Source organism: Oncorhynchus mykiss, chromosome 2 (assembly GCF_057628025.1).
Source record: "Oncorhynchus mykiss isolate SJ-2025 chromosome 2, ASM5762802v1, whole genome shotgun sequence".
In the NCBI taxonomy this organism is placed as follows: Eukaryota; Metazoa; Chordata; class Actinopteri; order Salmoniformes; family Salmonidae; genus Oncorhynchus; species Oncorhynchus mykiss.
Window position 1 is genome coordinate 30,859,737 of NC_143023.1, and position 19,857 is coordinate 30,879,593.

At 46.4% G+C, this 19,857-nt stretch overlaps 1 protein-coding gene across 2 annotated transcripts; it reads right to left on the reverse strand.

Annotated features, from left to right (window-relative positions):
* Positions 1 to 3,117: 3,117 nt before the first annotated feature.
* LOC110486999 (PR domain zinc finger protein 1) lies at positions 3,118 to 19,525 on the reverse strand. Of its 2 annotated transcripts, none has more exons than XM_021558905.3 (7): positions 19,234 to 19,525; positions 12,088 to 12,405; positions 10,138 to 10,257; positions 8,865 to 9,117; positions 5,619 to 6,679; positions 5,380 to 5,508; positions 3,118 to 5,255 (listed from the first exon to the last, which is right to left on the reverse strand). In XM_021558905.3, the coding sequence occupies exons 2-7, from the start codon at positions 12,382 to 12,384 to the stop codon at positions 4,662 to 4,664; spliced, it is 2,454 nt and encodes an 817-aa protein (XP_021414580.2). In that variant the 5' UTR covers positions 12,385 to 12,405; positions 19,234 to 19,525; the 3' UTR covers positions 3,118 to 4,661. The 2 variants fall into 2 exon arrangements, with proteins under 2 accessions (XP_021414580.2, XP_036801629.2); XM_036945734.2 differs by lacking the exon at positions 19,234 to 19,525 and adding an exon at positions 14,793 to 14,989.
* Positions 19,526 to 19,857: the final 332 nt, after the last annotated feature.

Consider the following 19,857-nt stretch of genomic DNA (forward strand, 5'->3'; position numbering starts at 1 on the left):
AATCTACCTGCATTTGGTAGGTGGCGTGTGTTCATTTTAAGGCCCTTATCACAGAACCAATACTTGCTCACAGTACATTTACCCACATTGATATATAGCACCAGCTATAAGCCCCCTTCACACACAGTTACAGTCACACATAATACATAACCTCTCTCATTGAAGTAGCAAGGATATTGTTTGCATATGTGCATATGATGTGGTATGGAGAGAGAAAGAGAGAGAGAGAGAGAGAGTTTGTGTGTGTGTCACATACAGGTTCTGAGCCAGGATCGAGGGAGGGAGACAAAAGGTGGTGGCAGGAAGCGAGGGAAGGTAATCATAATTCTTAATCGGAGGGCTTCACACGTGGCTCGTAAATTCACACAGCAGAACACTAATTGCTATAATGCCCGAACAACTCACTCCCCTTCCCATCCTTACTCCATCTGTGTCATCTGGATAGGGCCGATGACAACACTGTGGAAATCTGTGAGCCACTAGTCCCATAAGGGACTAGAAGATTCCTTTCTCATAATTATGTAAAGATGTTAATTCATATAAATTCAGTTTTTTGGGTGTCTCAGCAAGAGAAAGTTACTCAGCAAATCTTTTCAAGCCTGGTGTATCCCACAGGGCGGCGCACAATTGGCCCAGTGTCGTCTGGGTTAGGGGAGGGTTTGGCCGGGGTAGGCCGTCATTGTAGATAAGAATCTGTTCTTAACTGACTTGCCTAGTTAAATAAAGGTTAAATATATACATCTGTGATAAATCTGCACCTCGCACAGACACACACTCACATACTTGCACACATATGCAGATGCATGCCACCTATGCACGATGGCGGTGACTCAGCACTACATCACTGTAGCCATCTTTGTTCAGCCTCTAGCTTCATTGGGACAGATGAGCTTCATTTGCTGCTCCTTTGTATTCAACCACAGTTCCCCTTGGTTCCCAGATGCTAGTTGCACAGCGGTATGTCCATGTGTTCAAGTGACCAACTGTACTGCTCATAATTTCTCCCTTCTCTGCGGTCCATATGACCCGGTCACCATGTGTTCTGGTCCTTATCTGTAACTACGGCTCGCCTCTTCTGGTCCTCATCTGGTCCTCATCTGGTTTCTGTTTTTGTCCTAAAATGGGGTCGACTTCCTGTCAAGATGGGCTAAAGGGGACAGGTTCGGGAAGTTCTATGAGGCAGAGAGAGATGTATCACATCCCATTGAGTTTGATGACCCCCCCTTCTGCTTGCGTAATGCTGTCCTTGTTACAGTATATTTATGGCAAAGCTAGGGTTTGTTTTCCGGAAACATCCTCATCGATGGCGTCAGCCTGGAAGGGAACTCACAAGTTGGTATTTCGTTGTGTGCGTATGCGTGTGTGTCGTATGTGTGTCGTATGCGTGTGTCTACGGTTTCATTGATAGAAACTAAGACACACATAACGAAAGAGTCTTGTGGAGAGAACATTAACTTGCAGATGGAGACGCTAAATACAACTGACACTTTTGTGTGTAAACTATCGCTTAGCTTTATTTACTCCTCTGTCACACAGCCAGAGTGTGTGTGTCTGTGACAGTGAAAGAGAGGGAGAGTTGTAAGGTCCAGAACCATACTGTTTTGAGGCAACATGTTGCCAACTGAGTTTAAGAGATTTATATCCCATGTTCGTTTAGGAACATGAATAGCACCAATGTTTGCGTGTCTCAAGGGTGACTCCACCAAAAAGTATTTCATTTCACAATGTTCGACAACACCATAAACCAATAACGTGTTACTCACATTACCAACCAGTTGAGGTGAGGTCCCCAGTTAGGTTTAGGGAAGCCCAGTAAGTCTGTTTTCACCCACTCAGTCAGTCAAAAAAAGTACCATCCCTAAGTCATGCTAGCTGGGGCAGTGGAACTTGCTGTGTCAACATCTGATTGTTCCGTTTCCCTGATAGTAATAATAGGCTGTTGGAGAGAGAGCAAATAGCCCATGCTACGTTAAAGCGAAAACCATTGAGTCAGAAGGTGAGAGCACAGGATGTTTTCGGTTTGAAAAAGAGCACGTAGGCTACGCTACAAACTCAGACGACAGTTCTTGTTTGCTAATGCAGAAGATTCACAAACAGGAGCAAGTTTATAGGCAAATGGTAATGGCTACATTCCAGCTAGTCTTGAAATAAACCAAATAAATGCTAGGTCAGAAACATGAATAGCTCAGCTGTGCTAGCTAGCTTAATGTTTACATTATAATAGAGCTTGTTTATGATTGTGCCTTGTAGGTCTACATACAGGCAACTGCCAAAATAAAGGAAACAAGTAAACGAGGGTTCTAGCGGATGGCTCTGTTACGGTTTAGGTCCACTCAACCCCTTTATGTTGGTGTTTCCTTTATTTTGGCAGTTACCTGTACGTGCCTTACTCTGAAACCATAGTAAGGTGATGTCTAGTACTTTTACACTGCCCAAAACTATTCTGTTTTACTTGACCAGGAGGTAAACAGGTATGTTATGCTGCTGTGTATACTACACTGTGGGTTTGATTGTAGAGAGCCTGCAGTCTGTACTGAATTATTCACTTTTTCAATGAGCAGACACTCATGAGGAAATGGTGCAGGATAAACTGAGGATAAAAGACAGACCACAGTTACTATTGCCGTGGGGTAGGGGGATGTGTTCCAAATGTACTCTTATTTCCTTTTCCTGTCTTTTAGTTTAGCACGGCACACAATAAACTTTATTTTTAAATGGACAAACCTTCAGTCCTCTTTACTACATATCGACCATGCATGCATGACTAGAACATTCGTAGACATCTTGTGTTGAGGTCAATGAAAGGTTTGTGTGTCTTCTAAATACACTATTCTCCATTCATTCCATCCCTTGGAAATTCTTCCAGTGTCTTGATCTAAACCAAAAAGGCATGCTTACCACTTTGATGATGCCTCATATTGTCCGAGGCAAAGTGGTGTCTCATTAATTTTAACTAGCTACCTCTCCTGTCCTTTCCTCCATGATCACTGATCTGGGGCTACATGAGAGGTGATCTACCAGAAGCCATAGAATACTGAGACCCTAATGTCTGCTAGCTGCTTCTCCTAAAGCACAATACCCAAAACAGGAGGCAGATAAAAACTCACACACAAAGAGTCAGATTAGAACTGTGGACATTTATCATAAATTTACATTTTGCACATAAATAACTATGTAAACAGAGACAGTATTTTTTTTCCAATTTCTCTCCTCTAGGGCTAAAGATGAAAGGGGATGCTTTGGTCATACTTTAGGGTTGGAGGAAGAGAGGGAGAGAGAAAAAAAAAGAATGGGGACTGATGTGCAACTGCTTCCAGGTCACCGGCATGGGGTCAGTTGCTATGGAGACAAACCATATGTCATCTTACAGCCATTATAACAGTCCAATCATATTGAATAGTGGGAGGAGCACCGGCAATTAAGTCATCAAGGGGAGGGGCCAGTGCATAAGAAGGCCGAGGTGCTTTGGTCTGTGCCATTTAAGAATGAGAAGGGGGATACATTTTTCTCAAACAAAACAAAAACTACAAAACCACAGCTAAAGAGCTAACACTTCATCACAGACAAACAGTACTCTTGGTCTTCTTTTCGATTCTTTAAAAGTCTCTTCTTTTTGGTGTGTTTGAAACTAAAGCCAAGTAAACTTTGGTTACTCGCCTCGAATCTGACAAATCCCATTTGAGAAGGTTTACTTGGTCCCCTTTTGCTATTGACAGTGTTTTGAAGTTCCCTTGGACTGTGGGCGGGGGGGGGATTCCCGGACTCACAGTCTTTATATGCTACATATTGAGCAGACTTCTCTGCACTTTGGATCATGTGGAGCTGCACTCCAGTTCATTTTGGAGTCTTCAAGTAGCAAAAGCAATAAATAGAAACACACTTGCCTTCAGTTTCCCTCTGAACAGACACACACATACTTACACTCCTACTCACAGGCATACAATCATACACACATTGAGGTAACTGTTGTTGAAAATATACAAACAAACAAAAAGCCCTTTTTTGTAGAGCTCAGGATGAGCGTGGACATAGGGATGCTTGCTGGACGGGTCAGAAGGTCAAGCAACACCTTTTCTTTCTAATCAACAGTTCTGTTCACCTTTGGCAAAACAAAGTTGTGACCTTTGACCCTTTTTTAACCTGCTATATTGTTTAAATAAAATTTAAAAAAAGAGAAGTGGGCACCCCTGCTTCTCAACAGGTCACACAGGACAGATACAGGCAGAGAGAGAGAAAGTATATACAAAGAAATGGCCCCAGAGTGAAATCAAAACCAGAAAAACAAACAGTAAATTACAATGAATTACCTGGTCATTGTCAACATCACTTCCACATATTGCTTTTTGAAGACAAAATAATTGCATAATAAATTAAGGAGGTTATAATAAATTGAACAAAAATAACACTTGGAAAAGAGACAAATAATAGTAATAATAATGATATGAAATCCAGGGTGGATGATTGTCCTGTCTTAAGTGTAGGACACAGTGGAACAGTTTAGTAGTCTGGGGACAGTGTCTCTTGGAGCCCTGAGTACAGAAGTCCCTGAAAGTTTGAAAACCCCAGTCGCTACAACCATCAAAAATATATTTACACTCATTGCTCCTGCTAACCAAGTTCTCAGAGCCACAGTCTGACTCAACGTCCTTCAAACGGTGAGCTCAAGCCTGTTCCTCGGACTCCTGCTTGATCGTGACGTTGGAAGGAAGAAGCGGACTGCTTCGGCGCAGTTTGATAACCGACGTCTCATTGACTGAATTGTACAGGCCGTAACCTGTAGACTGGAGCTCACTGGCGCCGCCCTTGTGGTGGTGGTAGCCGGAGGTCTTGAGGTCCATCTCCCTCCACAGCATCCCCAGGACCTGCTTCTCCAGGACAGCCTCAACCTCAACCCCTCCCTGGAGCTGGTCCAGCCTCTCAGCGTGGTCGCTCATGTCGAAGCGCTCAATCTCCTCGTTGATGCGCTGGAGCTCTTCCTGGGTGGAGGGGCTGGGGGTGGGGCCACCTGAGGAGGTGACGGCAGCCAGACAGTAGCCCTTCAGGTGTAGCCGCAGGCTGCACAGGTGAATGTAGTGGCGGTGGCAGTGGGGGCACTTGTGTGGCCGCTCGCGGGAGTGAAGGCGCTTGTGCAGCTTGAGGTGGACAAACTGGGTGAACTTGGCAGGGCAGAGCTTGCACGAGTAGGGCTTCTCACCCGAGTGGAGGCGCAGGTGGGTCTTTAGGTTGCTGGTGCTGCTGAAGCGCTTATGGCACACCTGGGGAGAAAGAGGACAAGTGAAGGGTTAGAGGAGGAAGTTCAGCGTTGCTTATGTATATGCTGCTGCAGCTAGCTAGCTTAATAGGCTTGGCGGCTAGCATAGAATTTGTGGTGGCCTTTACCGAGCACTCATGGGGCTTCTCTCCAGTGTGCACCAGGAAGTGTTTCTGCAGGTGGGCCAGCTGGGTGAAGCCCTTACTGCAGGTCGAACACTTGAAGGGTCGCTCACCGCTGTGGACACGCAAGTGCACCTAAACACAGCAAGGACACAATGATACGTCAGTTGGGTTCAATGCAAGGGAACACAAAGTAGTCTGGCTGCATGGAATGAAGGGAGCGAACAGAATGTCTCCAGTCTCACCTTGAGGTTAGAGAGCTGGCCGAAGGTCTTGCTGCAGACGTTACACTCGTACTTGATCTTGCCGTTCTGCTTCTTGAGTGGGTAAGGCAGGGTCTTGTAGCCTGTAGAGCCACCACCACGCTTCATCTTGCTCAGGTTCATGGCCTCCTCCTCTTGCCGGCCGCTGGCACTGCCCCGTAGTGCTGAGGTAGGCTTGGTGGGCACACGCTCGCTAGGGGCTGCTGTGCCCGCTGTAGGGGAGCCGCTGGTGGGGGCGTGGAGGTGCCCGTGTGGGTGAGGATGAGCATGGCCAGGGTAGGGGTGATTGGGGTAGTGGGGGCCAGCCTTGTCCTTGAGGGTGGTGGCGGCCAAAAAGGCACTGGTGGGGGCGGAGTGGAGGAAGTCCCTGTGGGTGGAGAATGAGGGGTGGGAGGAGTCAGGCAGTAAGAACCTTCTCCCCGCCTCCCCAGGCAGCAGGGGCATGTGGGGGGGCAGCAGGCTGCTGAAAAGAGGGTACATTCTTGGAAACATGCCCCCAACAGTGGGCACCCCACCCCCAGGTAGTGGGTAGTGGTGGGGTAGCATGTAGCGGGAGTAGTGGGGGCCGGGAGGGTAGAAGGGCGAGGAAAGGGGGGCGGCTGGTGGAGAGTAGCCTGGGAAGGGACCCAAACCTTGGGAGTAAAAAGAGGATGGGGGTGTGGGTTGGGGAGCTGCGGGGCTACCGTGGGGGCTACTCTCCGGACTGCTCCGCGCCGACGGACTTGGGGTCGCTGACGACTGGTTGCCTGGTGATCTGATCACTGTGTAACCAAACTGTACCGGGCTGGTCTTACAACTCAGGAACTCTTCAGTCAGATGAGGGTGGGGGCGGAATGGGGGGTAGAGGGCACGGGGGTACAGAGGTCGCTCGGGGCTGTCAGCACAGCGGGGTCGCGTGGCCAGTGGCCGGCTGGGCTCCCTCTTGCTGGAGGTGGTGGGGCCCCTGAGGATGGAGGAGACACTGTGTTCTATCTTGACTGGGGCACTGCTGCTGCTTACATGCTCCTCACTGGCCTGCTGCTTGGCTTCCAGCAGAGACTGCTCTGTAGAGGGTTGAGAGAGAGAGGTCAGACACTGTTCTCCCTCTGACTGAAGACCCCGTTTCCCTTTGACTTGGTGTCAGGAGCATTTTAAAGTGCCCACAGGAAGAAAAACTTATCTAGACATGTCTTTAGCTTAGGAGAAATAATGGTCTTTCAGCTGTAGAGTGTGAGGGGGGAGGAGGGGTTAGGAACACAGTAACCCAGTGGTCCAATTAGAGCGACAGATTTGACGAACGATCATGGGGGGCTAAAAGACAGGAAGTGAGGCGTGACGGCTGCCTCTGGGCAGGGTGTGTGTGTGTGTGTAGAGGAGGTGGTCTGGGGGCAGATAAAAATCAAGATAAAATCCAAATGGGGGCAGGGCTGATTGAAAGTTTCCTCTCCAAAGTTTGGCCTCAGCCTGCCCTCTCCTCCTGACTCTCTCCCCCTGTCTCTCACACACACACACACACACCATGGCAAAGAGGCCTTTGTCGCTTCCAGGCTACACACACTAAACGCCTCTGCATGTCGGTTAGCACATCCTCACCTGTTAAACCTCCATCAGAGTTGGGATTTAGAGTGGACATCAATCCCATCCATTTACTACCCATTGTACCTTTACTAGAGGGTCACAAATCTGTGTGTGTGTGTCTGTGTGTGTGTGTGTCCACTAACTTGTATATACACACATTAAGCTTTCCAGCACTCGACAGACTTTCAACCAACACAGTGACCCCCACACCACTACTGCGGCAGTATGTAAACAGAGGTTATCAGTGTGCCTCCCCCCCTTTCCTCCTCCCTGTCCTCCCCCCCAGATAACACCACTCCCAGCCCTCCTCTCTTTCCCCTCCTTTCTTACAGAAAACAAACAGGGTGGCCATCTTGGAGATATCAATCTGTCAGCACAGTCCCGCCGCCAGGAAGTTCAAGTAGTCAATAGAGGAGACGCTTTTCTTCCTCTCTTCCCTCCCTTTTCTCTGTCTCTCCACTTTTAAAGTGCCAAATAAATTAGGGAGAATGCCAAGGAGCCGTCAGCCCGTCATACACAAACACGCACAGGGGCACGTGTGCGCGCACACACTTTTGAGATTAAAAGAGTGAGTGTGTTGGAATGAAATACCTCTCCGGGTATGTGTGTGCTTGCATGCAAGGGAGAGGGGGTGTGAGTAGGATAGTATGCGTTTGAACGAACACACATTTAGAACAGGAAATGCTAACAGGTGCCATATGTCTGTGCAAAACGTATTGTCATTGATTGTCACACACACTCTCAAATATGGAGAAAAAAACAGCTGTCACACAAAGAGGGAGAGCGAGTGGGAGAAGAGCTTGAGTTCAGTCATTTCAGACCAGCCAGTTCTGCTGACTCACACATAACCAACACACACACACACGTCTGGTTCTACTATGACTGGGTTAATGGAGAAAGACACAGGGAGAGAGATGGACCGAGACAGAGAGAAGAAAAACAGAAAGAGGTGAGTATGATGTCATTCCCAGGTCAACAGGGACCCCTGCAGTAGTGGGGTGGTTTAATTACAGGGGCCATAGAGAAAGAGTAGGGGCCAGAGGGGCCAGTACCATGAGGGCGCCCAGGCCCCTGTGTCTCTCTGCCCCAGGAGATGTGCATCTCCCGGGGAACTGTAGTCACTACCTACTACACCTGGAGGCAGAATGCTGGCTCCTTCCATCCCTACTCTGTCTGGCGCTCTCTCTCGCTCACTCTTTTTTTCCCCTCCAATCCATCGCATTTTTGTTGTTGCTTCCTCACACACTTACTCATTTTTGCATTTAGCTGATTGACTTTATTTATGACCAGAGTGACCACACACACGCAATGGTGGCGCTGACAGAGATGAAAGGTCGAGGGGCTGTGTGTGGTAATGCCAGGCTGATGTTCAGAGAGGAAGGAGACGTGGCTCCCCTCAGAAACACTGTCAGGCTCTCACAAATATACACTCTCGCGACACACAAACACTGAGCAGGTTGGTGCTAAATAAAATAACTCACACTCAAGATGACCATGGAAAGTTAATCAACATAACACCAATAGTACACTATACTTCCAAGGATACAATGTTATTACTATGTAATAAAGCATTGCATACAGTATATGATCATCATTATATAACTGACAGTTTACAGTGTTATTACTATGGTATAACATCCATGTAATAAGGTTTCATATGAAAGGTCTTACTGAGTTTCTGCATCATGAGCTCTCCAGAGGGCGGGTAGTGGAGGCGGTGAGCGAACTCTGGGCAGTACCACACCAGCAGCTCGGTGCCAGGGGGGATGGCCCTCACCGTGTAGAAGTAGATGTTCGTGCCATTCTGGCACGCCGCCAGGTTCTGCTCCTCCGCCGAGTGGGCCGGGTTGACGTAGCGCATCCAGTTAGACCGCTCCTCGTCCAGGCCGTCCACAAAGTGGTGGAAGTCGCCCTCCGAGTAGATCTGAGGGGACGGAGAGTCGGGAAATGGTCAAAGGTTAACGGGCAAGGAAGACTCAATGGCAAGTTTAGAACGCTCTAGAAAAACTGTGCCGAGTAACGACTAAATATGTCGACAAATCATATTTTCAGCAGCGCGAGTGTAATATCATTAAAGTGTAGACTCGTTAAATCTCTCCCCTCCTACACTCCAGACCTTATAGCCAGTTATACAGACAGATGGTGAGACAGCGAGTAGGAGCCTCTCCCCTCTTATACACGTCCAAAAAAGAGTTGAGTCAGAGGATACGTCACGCTGACAATGTCAACGACACTCATTCTGAATCTTTCCCCACTCATAGACCAGCCTCTCTCCTATCTGACTGTGGCCATCAACATCATCACCGAGAGAGGCCTATAACTCTGTGTTGTTGTGGCTTGCCTGAGCAAGGGACATGAATAGAACGCATTGCTATGGGATGTTGTTGAATCTAGGTGAGTGCCTGTGTGTGTGTGTGTGGGGGGGGGGGGGGGGGGGGGGGGGTGCTACATTGTCATTGTTCCTGGAAGTGACAAGCACTGTTCCTGTGTACAGTGTAAAATAGTCATATTCCTCCGCCATTGTTCCACTACAGTTCTTACTGTACTAGCTGCCACACTTACTGATCAGACAACCACTATTGAACAGCAGGCTTCACCCAGCAGATGTATCATGATGAAATAGGTGTTGAGGGTGTGTGTGTGTCCGAGACAAGTATGTGTATAAAAAACTGCATACACACAGGATGTACCACACACACACACACAGTGGAGAGCCTTAGTCTCAGAATGATTAGAGAGAAAACCCCTTCTGTCTCCATACACAAACTTCTTCAGAATGCAGAGACCCTGGCTGTGACGTCACACTCAGTCAGTCAGTCAGTGGAACAGGAAATGACCTATGATTGTTTTTCTTCCTCTGTGGCTGTCTTTTACTGAAAGTGAAGCGCTCGCTGTGTGTGTGTGTGTGTGTGTGTGTTAGTGGACAGGAGGGAAAACCACTCACCCTCCAGAAGTACTTCCTGTTGGCGTCTTTGGGGACGCTGTCTGCAGTGTAAATCTGACCCACCAAGGGGCCGAAGCGTGTTCCTTTGGGGATGTACTCTCTGCTGGCCACTCCAATCACCTACAGGACAGCGATAAAGACCATTAGTTGAAGTGTGTGTGTGTTCTGTGGTTAGAGGATTTACGTTATCACATCCTGCCAGGAGGTCACAGTCTTCACATGAAGACGGCCGGAAGAACCCATCACGATCAAATCAACAAACAAGGCTGCCTCCCTCTCTGTGTGTGTTTAATTACTACTCTGTACTAGAAATAATCTGTGGACTTAGGTGGGAATTGGACAGTCACACTTTTTCCTCAAGCCACATTTGCTGTGCGTTTTAAGTGTGTGAACATAAGCAAAACACACACCTAACCCTTATCCAGTGCCAACAGGAAGAGTTAGAAAGAGTTTCCTCTATCTCACCCAGGTTGTGACACAAAGCATCTCGCCCTCCTCGCCTCACCTTCTCTGTTCCTTTCTAATTGACCACAGGGCCACTCCCTCGGACACCCACTCTCCTAACCACACAACACACCCTACCACATCAAAACAACTCATTATCTAAATAGACTGTTCGCCTTAAGAGGAAGATATCCACACCTGATATTGAAGCGCTTTTGTTCCTTGCAAAACAATTTACATTAAAAATAGAAGGAAAAAAAACTTGAAATGGGAGGGAGGAAGGAAGAACAGCAAGGGGAAGTGCATCTGTCAAACTGAGGGATTATCAAACCTAGACGTTCAGCTTATCTCCTAACCATGAAACTCTGATGTATTCACCAAACCCCCTACACACAGTCTACACTTGCACGCACGCGCTCGCACACACACACCCTTTCCCTCTTCATGCATATCCTACACAAAACACCCACCCCCTAAAGGATTGGGAAATCCCCCTTCCCATTTCCACCCCAGGGCCAGACCATGTCTCAAGATTAGGGGTGTTTTGAGGATAACTTATTAACTCACTTTACAATGCTCTCTAAATGACTAAGTCAATATCCTTTGATCACTGGTAAATGCTATATTCTTTCCACATCCTCTCATTTTCCTCTATCAATCTTAGTGGTCCCTTCTGTGAAGGTGATAAATATTGACTGATACCGTATCAGGTCGTAAACAAACGTGGTGGGAAACACTCATTCTCACACACACAGGGTGATAAGAAACAGATGAGCAATGATGAGAAAATCTATTAATTGCAACCAAATCATGCGGTCTTGATCAGGTTAAAACCACAAAACGCAACACGCTCCCCCACCTAACCTCGTGACCCCTCGCACATATTCTACAGTGTTCAACAGTTAGACTGGGGATCAGTTCGGGTTGTGAAGAAGGTGATATTTGGACAGAGTTGGACAGGTAGGTATGTAGGTAGGGAGAGTTGGGTCTGGTCTAGTGTAGGACTGACTAGTGCGCCCTCTAGGGGATAGAAGAGACAGCGCGACAAAGTGTGAGAACATCGAGGGATAGACACACAGAGACAGGTATGGAAAATGGTTATCAGGATGTGTGGATGAAGCTCCTGTCAACAGCAGGGCTAAGTATGATTAATGACTTCATGGATGGGTGGGAGCTCATTTCTCACTGCGGAGGCTCTGTAGCAACCTGCATCACACCTCAGAGTGTGTGTGAATTCCCCTCCACACTGGGCTTACACACCACTCCTACAACACATACAGGTCGTCGCCGTGCTCCAGTGTGCGATCTTTTACAACGAGACACGCTCCTCGCCACAATTTCCCCTGGCTGACATTTCTCCTGCTGTCATATTTTACCTAAAGTGGAGTCATGCGAGTTTGGGAGGGGGGGCATATGGGTTTACAGACGGTGTGTGTATTTATGTATGTATATACACACACACACACACACACACACACACACACACACACACACGTGTCCTCCTACCTCTTTGGATTCCGCAAGTTGTTTGAAGGCCAGGTTACGAGGCAGCGAGGCCTCTGCTCTCGTTAACCCCTCGCTCTCCGTTCCTGCCTCCCGCGGAGTATCCTTGACGATGTAGGTACACTTCTCCTCAAACTCTGCCTCCGTCCACTTCATCATGTCCGCCTCCTCCATCTTAGAGTCTGTGTCGGTGGCCATTTTGGATCCTGTGCCCATCTGAGTTTCCGTGTCCCTGTGGGGTTCTGTGTCCATTTTGCCGACGTCGTGCTCTACGGTGTGGGCCCCCTCGGTAGTCAACATGGCCGAGCTATGAGAGGTAGCCTGAGAAAGGGAGAGCGAGTGAGGAAAAAAAAAAGATCAAGAGACAGACAGATGGAGAGAAGGAGAAAGGAAAAAATGTAGAAGGGGAGAGATGAGATAAAGAGAACAGAAAGAAAGACAAGGGGAGAAAAAAAAGGGGGAGCGTTATTATCCAGTATGAGTCAGTGAGTGGCGAGTTCCTTTGAGACTGGCTGACTAAGCAGACAGTGTCTGTGCTCTCTCTGTGGGAACAAGAGCCACAGTCGACCGACCCTACTAGCCTCCAGCCCAGGACAGTCTGATCCCCACTACTCTCTACTTAGAGGGAAACACTCAATCACAGGAAACCATCAACTCTATTCAAATAAGTTACATAAAAACTTATTGAATCCAGAGTGAAAAGTCTATGAATGTTTTATTACAGATGAGTTGTGACCCAAGAGTATGTATGTGTTATATACTGTATGCTGATCTGGCTAGTGTCTCAGGGCAAGACCGATTGGTCAACCTATCTGCACAAGTCATTGGTCAATGGCAGCCAAGCTGTGAGTCCTTTCTGTGGGCTATGTAAGTTGGCATAAGGTCAGGGCCAGCCACACTACGCACCCCCCCGGTCTCTCTACCCTCCCTCACCCTCTTCATTCCCTCTGTACCCTTCTCCCACTCTGTCCAACCTACCCTTCTTCATTCCCTCTGTACCCTTCTCCCACTCTGTCCAACCTACCCTTCTTCATTCCCTCTGTACCCTTCTCCCACTCTGTCCAACCTACCCTTCTTCATTCCCTCTGTACCCTTCTCCCACTCTGTCCAACCTACCATTCTTCATTCCCTCTGTACCCTTCTCCCACTCTGTCCAACCTACCCTTCTTCATTCTCCCTCCTTGTCAAACTGTCAACATCAGTATCTTAATCCCCCTCTTCCTAATGCTCTCTCACTGTCCCTATCCCTCTCCATCCCCAGGGTGGAAAAATAGTCACAAACAGGGGAAGGCGGAGGAAGGAAATCCTGTCTGGGTCTGAATGGAGCTAAAATTGGAAGCAGAGTAGCGGAACTGGCAAATCATCCCCAAGTGTGTGTGGGACAGTCGGGAGGGAGCGCCAAACTTTTCCATTTGAGGGGCCACAGCAGCACAAACAAACTTCAAACGCTCCCCACCCAAGACCATCTCACACACACAAAAAAACAGTGTACGTAGAATAAATGATCGTATGTCAGATTGTCAAATTTCAAGGCCGATGATAGACTGAAATGCAACCTGATACGCCGTCACATAATTCAGGAAAAACGTACCATAACCCACACCAGAAATCTACTTGGCCCTCCAATAATGTCCAAAACTAAATCACAACTAAAACCTTGACAAAATTCCCCAAACCTTGACCAAATTCAACATGACCCTATACTCAACAACATTCACTCAAGCCAACAAAACAGGTTCCTAGGAGACTAGTGTAATTAATTAACTTCTGGAAGAGTAACAGAACAACAAATCGCTTTTCCAACATTTCTTTAAAACAAACTGTACGGCAAACAATATCCCAAATAATTACATACATGAAATTATAATACAACAAACTAGGATATTCCATTTCAATTTAGAGTAGATCCTTTCAAACTATTTAATATTGTGATATTATTTATTGGACATTGATTTCATGAATATCCTTTAAAAGGGATTTAAATATATAGATAAATATAATACCAAACACTAGTCGAAATCTGTTCCTGCTAATAAAGACGTCTTTCTATGACAGCTGTGCAAAACTAATACTGAAACTGAGAACCTGGCCAAAAGCAACTGATTTATCCCCCCCCCCCCACCCCCCACCCCACCCCACCCCACACACACACACACACACACACTTCTGTTCAAATATTCGATAAACACTACTGATATCGTTTAAAAACAGACTTTGAAAATACAAGTTTCAAATTTAAGCAAGCTATAACCAATGACAATTTCTGGAATTTTAATAATTAAAATCATTCTGCTGAAGTGGACAAACTACAATAAGCTTTTAACAATTTAAACCATCTCAATACTCAAAATGATTGCATTTAAATATTCTATTACACAATATATTGAAAGTTTAACAAACTCATTGCATAATGGAGTGGCCAGACAAACAAGGAGAAAACCGTATGACTTATACAAATAAGTCATAAAATAAACCTTCATATTTGTTGTCACTGGATTCATTTAGGAAAGTCTTTGATTCTTATTACAAGCAAAACAAATGTAATACACAACTTTAAATTAAAATCCTCAAAACTAATCATATAATTTAGGGAAAAAATGTAGCAAATATTTCCTTAAAATAAAGTGAAAGTACCAAAATAATAATATATATTTTTTAAATTCTACAAGACTCTTTCTCCATTGACTAGGGTTAAGTAGCGTACTCACCGAGAAGCTTTGGTCCCAGCCACACATAGGGCCGAATGATCTATCACCTGGGTGAGAGTGTTTATGTGCGCACGTGGGACAGGTGCAGTTCACCCTCTCCCCCTCTGATCCAAGCACTATTCCAGAGTGTGAGTGCTGTGTGTGAGCGTGTGTGTCTGCTCCAGTGAGTGCCTTCTGTTTAACTGACTGCCCCTTGACAAGTGAGGGAGATGTTGATTCACTCAGTGGTCCCTCCCTCATTCAGTCTCCACTCCCCCTCTCAAGGACCGCCCACCACCATGAGGAACACGATCGCTTGCAGCTCATTCAGGGTAGCAGTGGCAAACGCACAATGCCCTATGGAAATAGCAGGCGCTTTCACCTGAGGCATGAGCTCTTGCTGCCCCACACAAAAAAAACACACAACAATATCGATTGGAACATAAAAGTACCATCACACACCTGAACATAAATTCAAACATTCCCCTGCAGTCTTCGAAAAACTTCAATAAAATTAGAAAAGGTTGCCAGTTCCAAATCAAAGTCTCAAAAACATATTCCCTCAACATAGGTGATTGTTGTGTAACGGTGCCACTATTATATATCAACAACCCCCCACAAACACACATAGATTGGGGGAGGGGTGATTATGAGTCTTAATGTAGAAGGAGGACATCCTGTGACAGTGACTCAATGCCCCTATACTGTTTACCCTGCACAGAACTGAGGACAGACGTTCCTCTCACACACACAGATACACACCCTCTAGAGGGCGACACTGGACTGACCTCATGGCTCAGTCTCACCAACACATCCCTCTCTCCTTCCCTTTCTATCTCTCTGCCTCTGGTAATAAACTGAGGCATAAAAAGACCAGGGCTTGCTGACCCTGGTTAAATACACCACTAAACACTGTCTCTCCTCCTCCATCTAGTCCTCTTTTTCTCCATCCGTGGTCTGTATATCAGATCCTCATAGCAAAGCCCACTCAAAGCAAGCAACCATGTCCTGGAATTCAACTGGAAATCCCCTACTCTCCCCCTCTTGATTGACATTAGTCTTGAGTGGGGCGGAGTGGAGCGAGGGCTAATGAAGAATGATAATGAAGAAAATAAAACATGAGGCAGGGGAGGGCGGCAGGGAGGGAGAGAAAGAAAGGACATAACCGGGTCTTCAATCCCTCCCTCTTCCTTTCTTTCTCCCCTCCCACTGGAGACAGAGAGTTGACCACATCACTCGCTGCCTACTCCTTCCTGCCAACAGACGACCCACCGGTCCCAAACACACACACGATCTGCACCCCAGCTGGTCTACATGATCATGCTCTGTAGCGACCAACCCCTACCGAAAAAAAACATCTCCCTCCCTCCAGAAAAACAAGTTAAGATTTCAACTAAACAAAAAAAACGAGAGGGAAAATAACATCTTATCGCTTTTGAAAGTCACATGTGGTCCATCCCTACCCGCTTGCTGGCTAGGAACAATCTGGGCCCAGTAGGCTCTCCTGATCCCTTTCCCCTCTCCCTCTCTCTGCTTAAACTGTAAAGGAAGGAGGGGGCGCAGGCAGGCCTGAGGCTGGGGGGGGGGGGGGGGGTAGGGAGGGGTCCCTCTGCTCTGAAGTCAAATGGCTCTTTTTGTTTATGCGCAGGCCGAGGAGGGTATTTAATGTGGCCTGCATGCCTGGAGGAGAGGGGGGGGGGGGGGGGGCACACAAAGAAGGGCATGGGGACCTCCTGTCTCTGTTAGTTTTACAGAGGGCTCCTATCAGGGCTAAGAGTATAACACACACAGCATAATTGTGGTGCCAACACATCAGAAGGAGGTAGGGATTATGAAAAGAAAGAAGAGAAAGGAGGTGAGGATGAGAGTGGGTGGAATGGGTGGGGGTGGCTAAACCACAGGTGAGATTAGCAGCCATTCCAAATTCCTGGTTCCCTCTGAGACAAGAGGCAAACTTTATTGACTTCATAGCAGATACAGCTTAACGGTCCTGCTTTTCATGTTCTTGTTGTCACAAAAAGAGAAGTACTGGCTACACTGTCCATTTCTCATTCAAGGGCCCTGACTGTTATTCACATTGTGAGAGAGTTTGAATATCACAATCTTCCCAAAACTTTCCCCACAACAGCAGTGGATCTTATCTTGAGAGTTGATCTGGAGTGTCACTGATTTTCTCCCCTTTGTCACAATATGTTTTAATTCCGGTCTACAGGATGCCTCTCACAAGATCATAGCAAGAAGATTGTTATTGACCATTTCCTGTGGCGTGTGTGTGTGTGTGTGTGTGTCAAACGAAGCTTGTATCCGCTTGAACTTTCCTCAAAAAGTGTGCGCGGAGGAGGCACAGTGGATTTGGGTGTTGTTCTGGAAAGAGTTAGACCCTCAATGGAGGAACCATTAGGGGGGGGGGGGGGGGGTTAGGCCAAGCCATTATCCCATTTGGGCTGAGGGACCTGTGTGTGTAGACGCGTGGCATGCGTCAGGTCGAGCCCCCCTACAGCGTAGAGCAGGGTGGGGTTGAGGCATTGCAGTTGCTCTCATCTTGCCAATCCACCACGGCTGCACACACACACACACACACACACACACACACACTCCCCCCTCAGCCATCTGGAGGGACTGTCCACACAGCGGACACGTGTGTTACGATCAACACCACCAGACAGTCACCCTCCTTAACCCAGAGGAAGAGCTAATCATGGTCTATTTGGCACATGCCACTGATTACATTGTACTTTTCATTACGAGTGAAACAGGGGCCAGTGGCATTGACACACTGCTGACAATGAGGCAAGGAAAGAGGGGGGAGTGAGAGTTAGCCCATCAAACACTGGAGTCCAGATAGAGCTGGCCTGCCACTATCACAAACTCAAATGATGTAATGACTTCATCACTTCCTGTAATAAAAATACTACAACGTTTGCTTCATAACTCAAATGCACATTTCCCAAATATTAGATTTATGAAATCTTAATTTTGCATTAACTCAAAGACTGAACAATAGTTTAGAATGACAATAATAGTGTAAGTAACAAGACTGAGATTCTCTTGTTTTTCACAGAGAGAAACTGATGTGTGCGCGTGTGTGTGACTGATACCCTGGGCAAAACGGACTCAACTCTAGAAACTATAAATGAAACTTTCAACCACTAAATCGAGAAACCTATTTAAGCTCGCAGACCTTTTCCGCAGGTAAATGTTTACCGAGGTTCACAGTGCATTCCCGTAAACAACCCGAAACGTGCGCCCAGTCACAACCAGAATCACATGCCTCTTCTTTTCGGCAATGTGAGGGAAGTCATAAGCCTACTGCACACACAATGATGAGCACAGCACTTTGTGATAACACAACCTTCCAACGTAGCTGCGTCATCGGACAAATGTCGAATTACTGACATTTGTATGATAGCATTGATAAGTATATGTAAACCACACCATGGTTTTAAAAAACGTTTAATACACCTATGAGCAGAGTGGGCAACGAATCATAAAAGAATAGGACAGGACATATGATCCTAGGGCCTTTGCTATAGCCCAACTACCGCCCACGACAGCTGTACTTAAAAAACAATGTTTATGTAGTTGTCAGGTTGTGGTATGTGTTACACTGGACAGATATAGGCTAATGTACCATACCCCCGTGCCCGTGACAGCAAGCAAAGCGTTGCGCAGCGGGTGTTCAACTGTTAAAAACTGTCAAATGCCCGGTCGGGCACATTTGCCAGTTTAGCGAACGCCATGGTGTAAAGATCGAATCAGGACAATGAATAACCTGTGCAAGACGAGATTGTCGGATAAGAAGCGAAACGGGGCTAACAGGTCAACTCGTCCAAAATATCGGGTTGTTATCCGACTTATTTGTCAAGTTAAAGAATGTAAAAGGACTGAACTGTAGGCTACGCAAAAAAAACTCACTTCCAGTCATGTATACTATGCAATCACTTTCGATTCATAGCAGGGTCATTCAATGCGACTCAATTCAATTCCTTATCGCATTCTTACCTGAATGACCACACAATTAAAAATTTTTTTTCATCAGTAGGCTAATATAGACTCAGAGTTGCAACAAACGGGAAGAGGATTTTCAGAAAATGATTTAATTTAGCCAAACAATTGTGAATATTTGTAAAAAATATATTGTTATGCAGTGTTGCGGAGTAGCTTATCTGTAGTTTATAGTAGCCTACTATTAAGCAATTAGCCTGCTAAACATGAAATTAGGATAATGTTTTTTTTATGGCGACAGGTTATATAGCCTATAGGCTACATACACAACATGCCAATAACCTAAGGTGGAAGGATGTGAATGAAATGCGACAACGTGAAAATGTCGGCTGCTCTAATGTCTTAATTCAAGACGAACTTTTAGCCTACACTAAACAACGTAGCAAATACATGTAAACTATTCAATGTTGTTTATCGAACGGCAGGGACCGAAGCGGGGTGCAAGAAGCTCTTTTACCTGTCCGCGCTATGAAGCTCCTGTCGCGGAGCGCTGGAAGATATCCTTATCCCAATTTCCAAACTCAGGCGCTGCTGGCCTAGGTCCGATCGTTTCTCTTTGTAGTGCGTGTATCCTATGAAATTGTCGAGGTGAGTCTGTAGTCTACAGTTGCCATACAAAGTAGCCTACCCCTTCTTTCCGCGCCCAAGTCTGCTCCACCCAAAACTGTAATTAGGATTAAGACAAGCAATTAACAAAACAAACTCTCCTGCGCCGACGCTTTCGATAACTGATGGAGCAATTGTTAGTTAAAGTAACACCTCCCGTTTCCAACATTTGCATTGTGCTTAAAGGACATTAACATGTTCGTTTAGGATAGCCTAAATGTCGAGGAAGTTTTAGACGCCTTCACCCCTCTGCACCCACTGTGAAGGCTGCTACAATTTAACAGACGAGACAATGAATCAATAGGCAATAGTTACAAAGTCACGTCTTTGTAATGTGCATATTTGAACGATTAAAAAACTTAAAAGAAAATGGAAAATTTGAAGCAATAGGTGAAATTCGAAATGGATTAATATAAGACATTGAACGCTTTATTGATACGAAATCAAGGACCATTCTGAAATAATTAGCCTATTT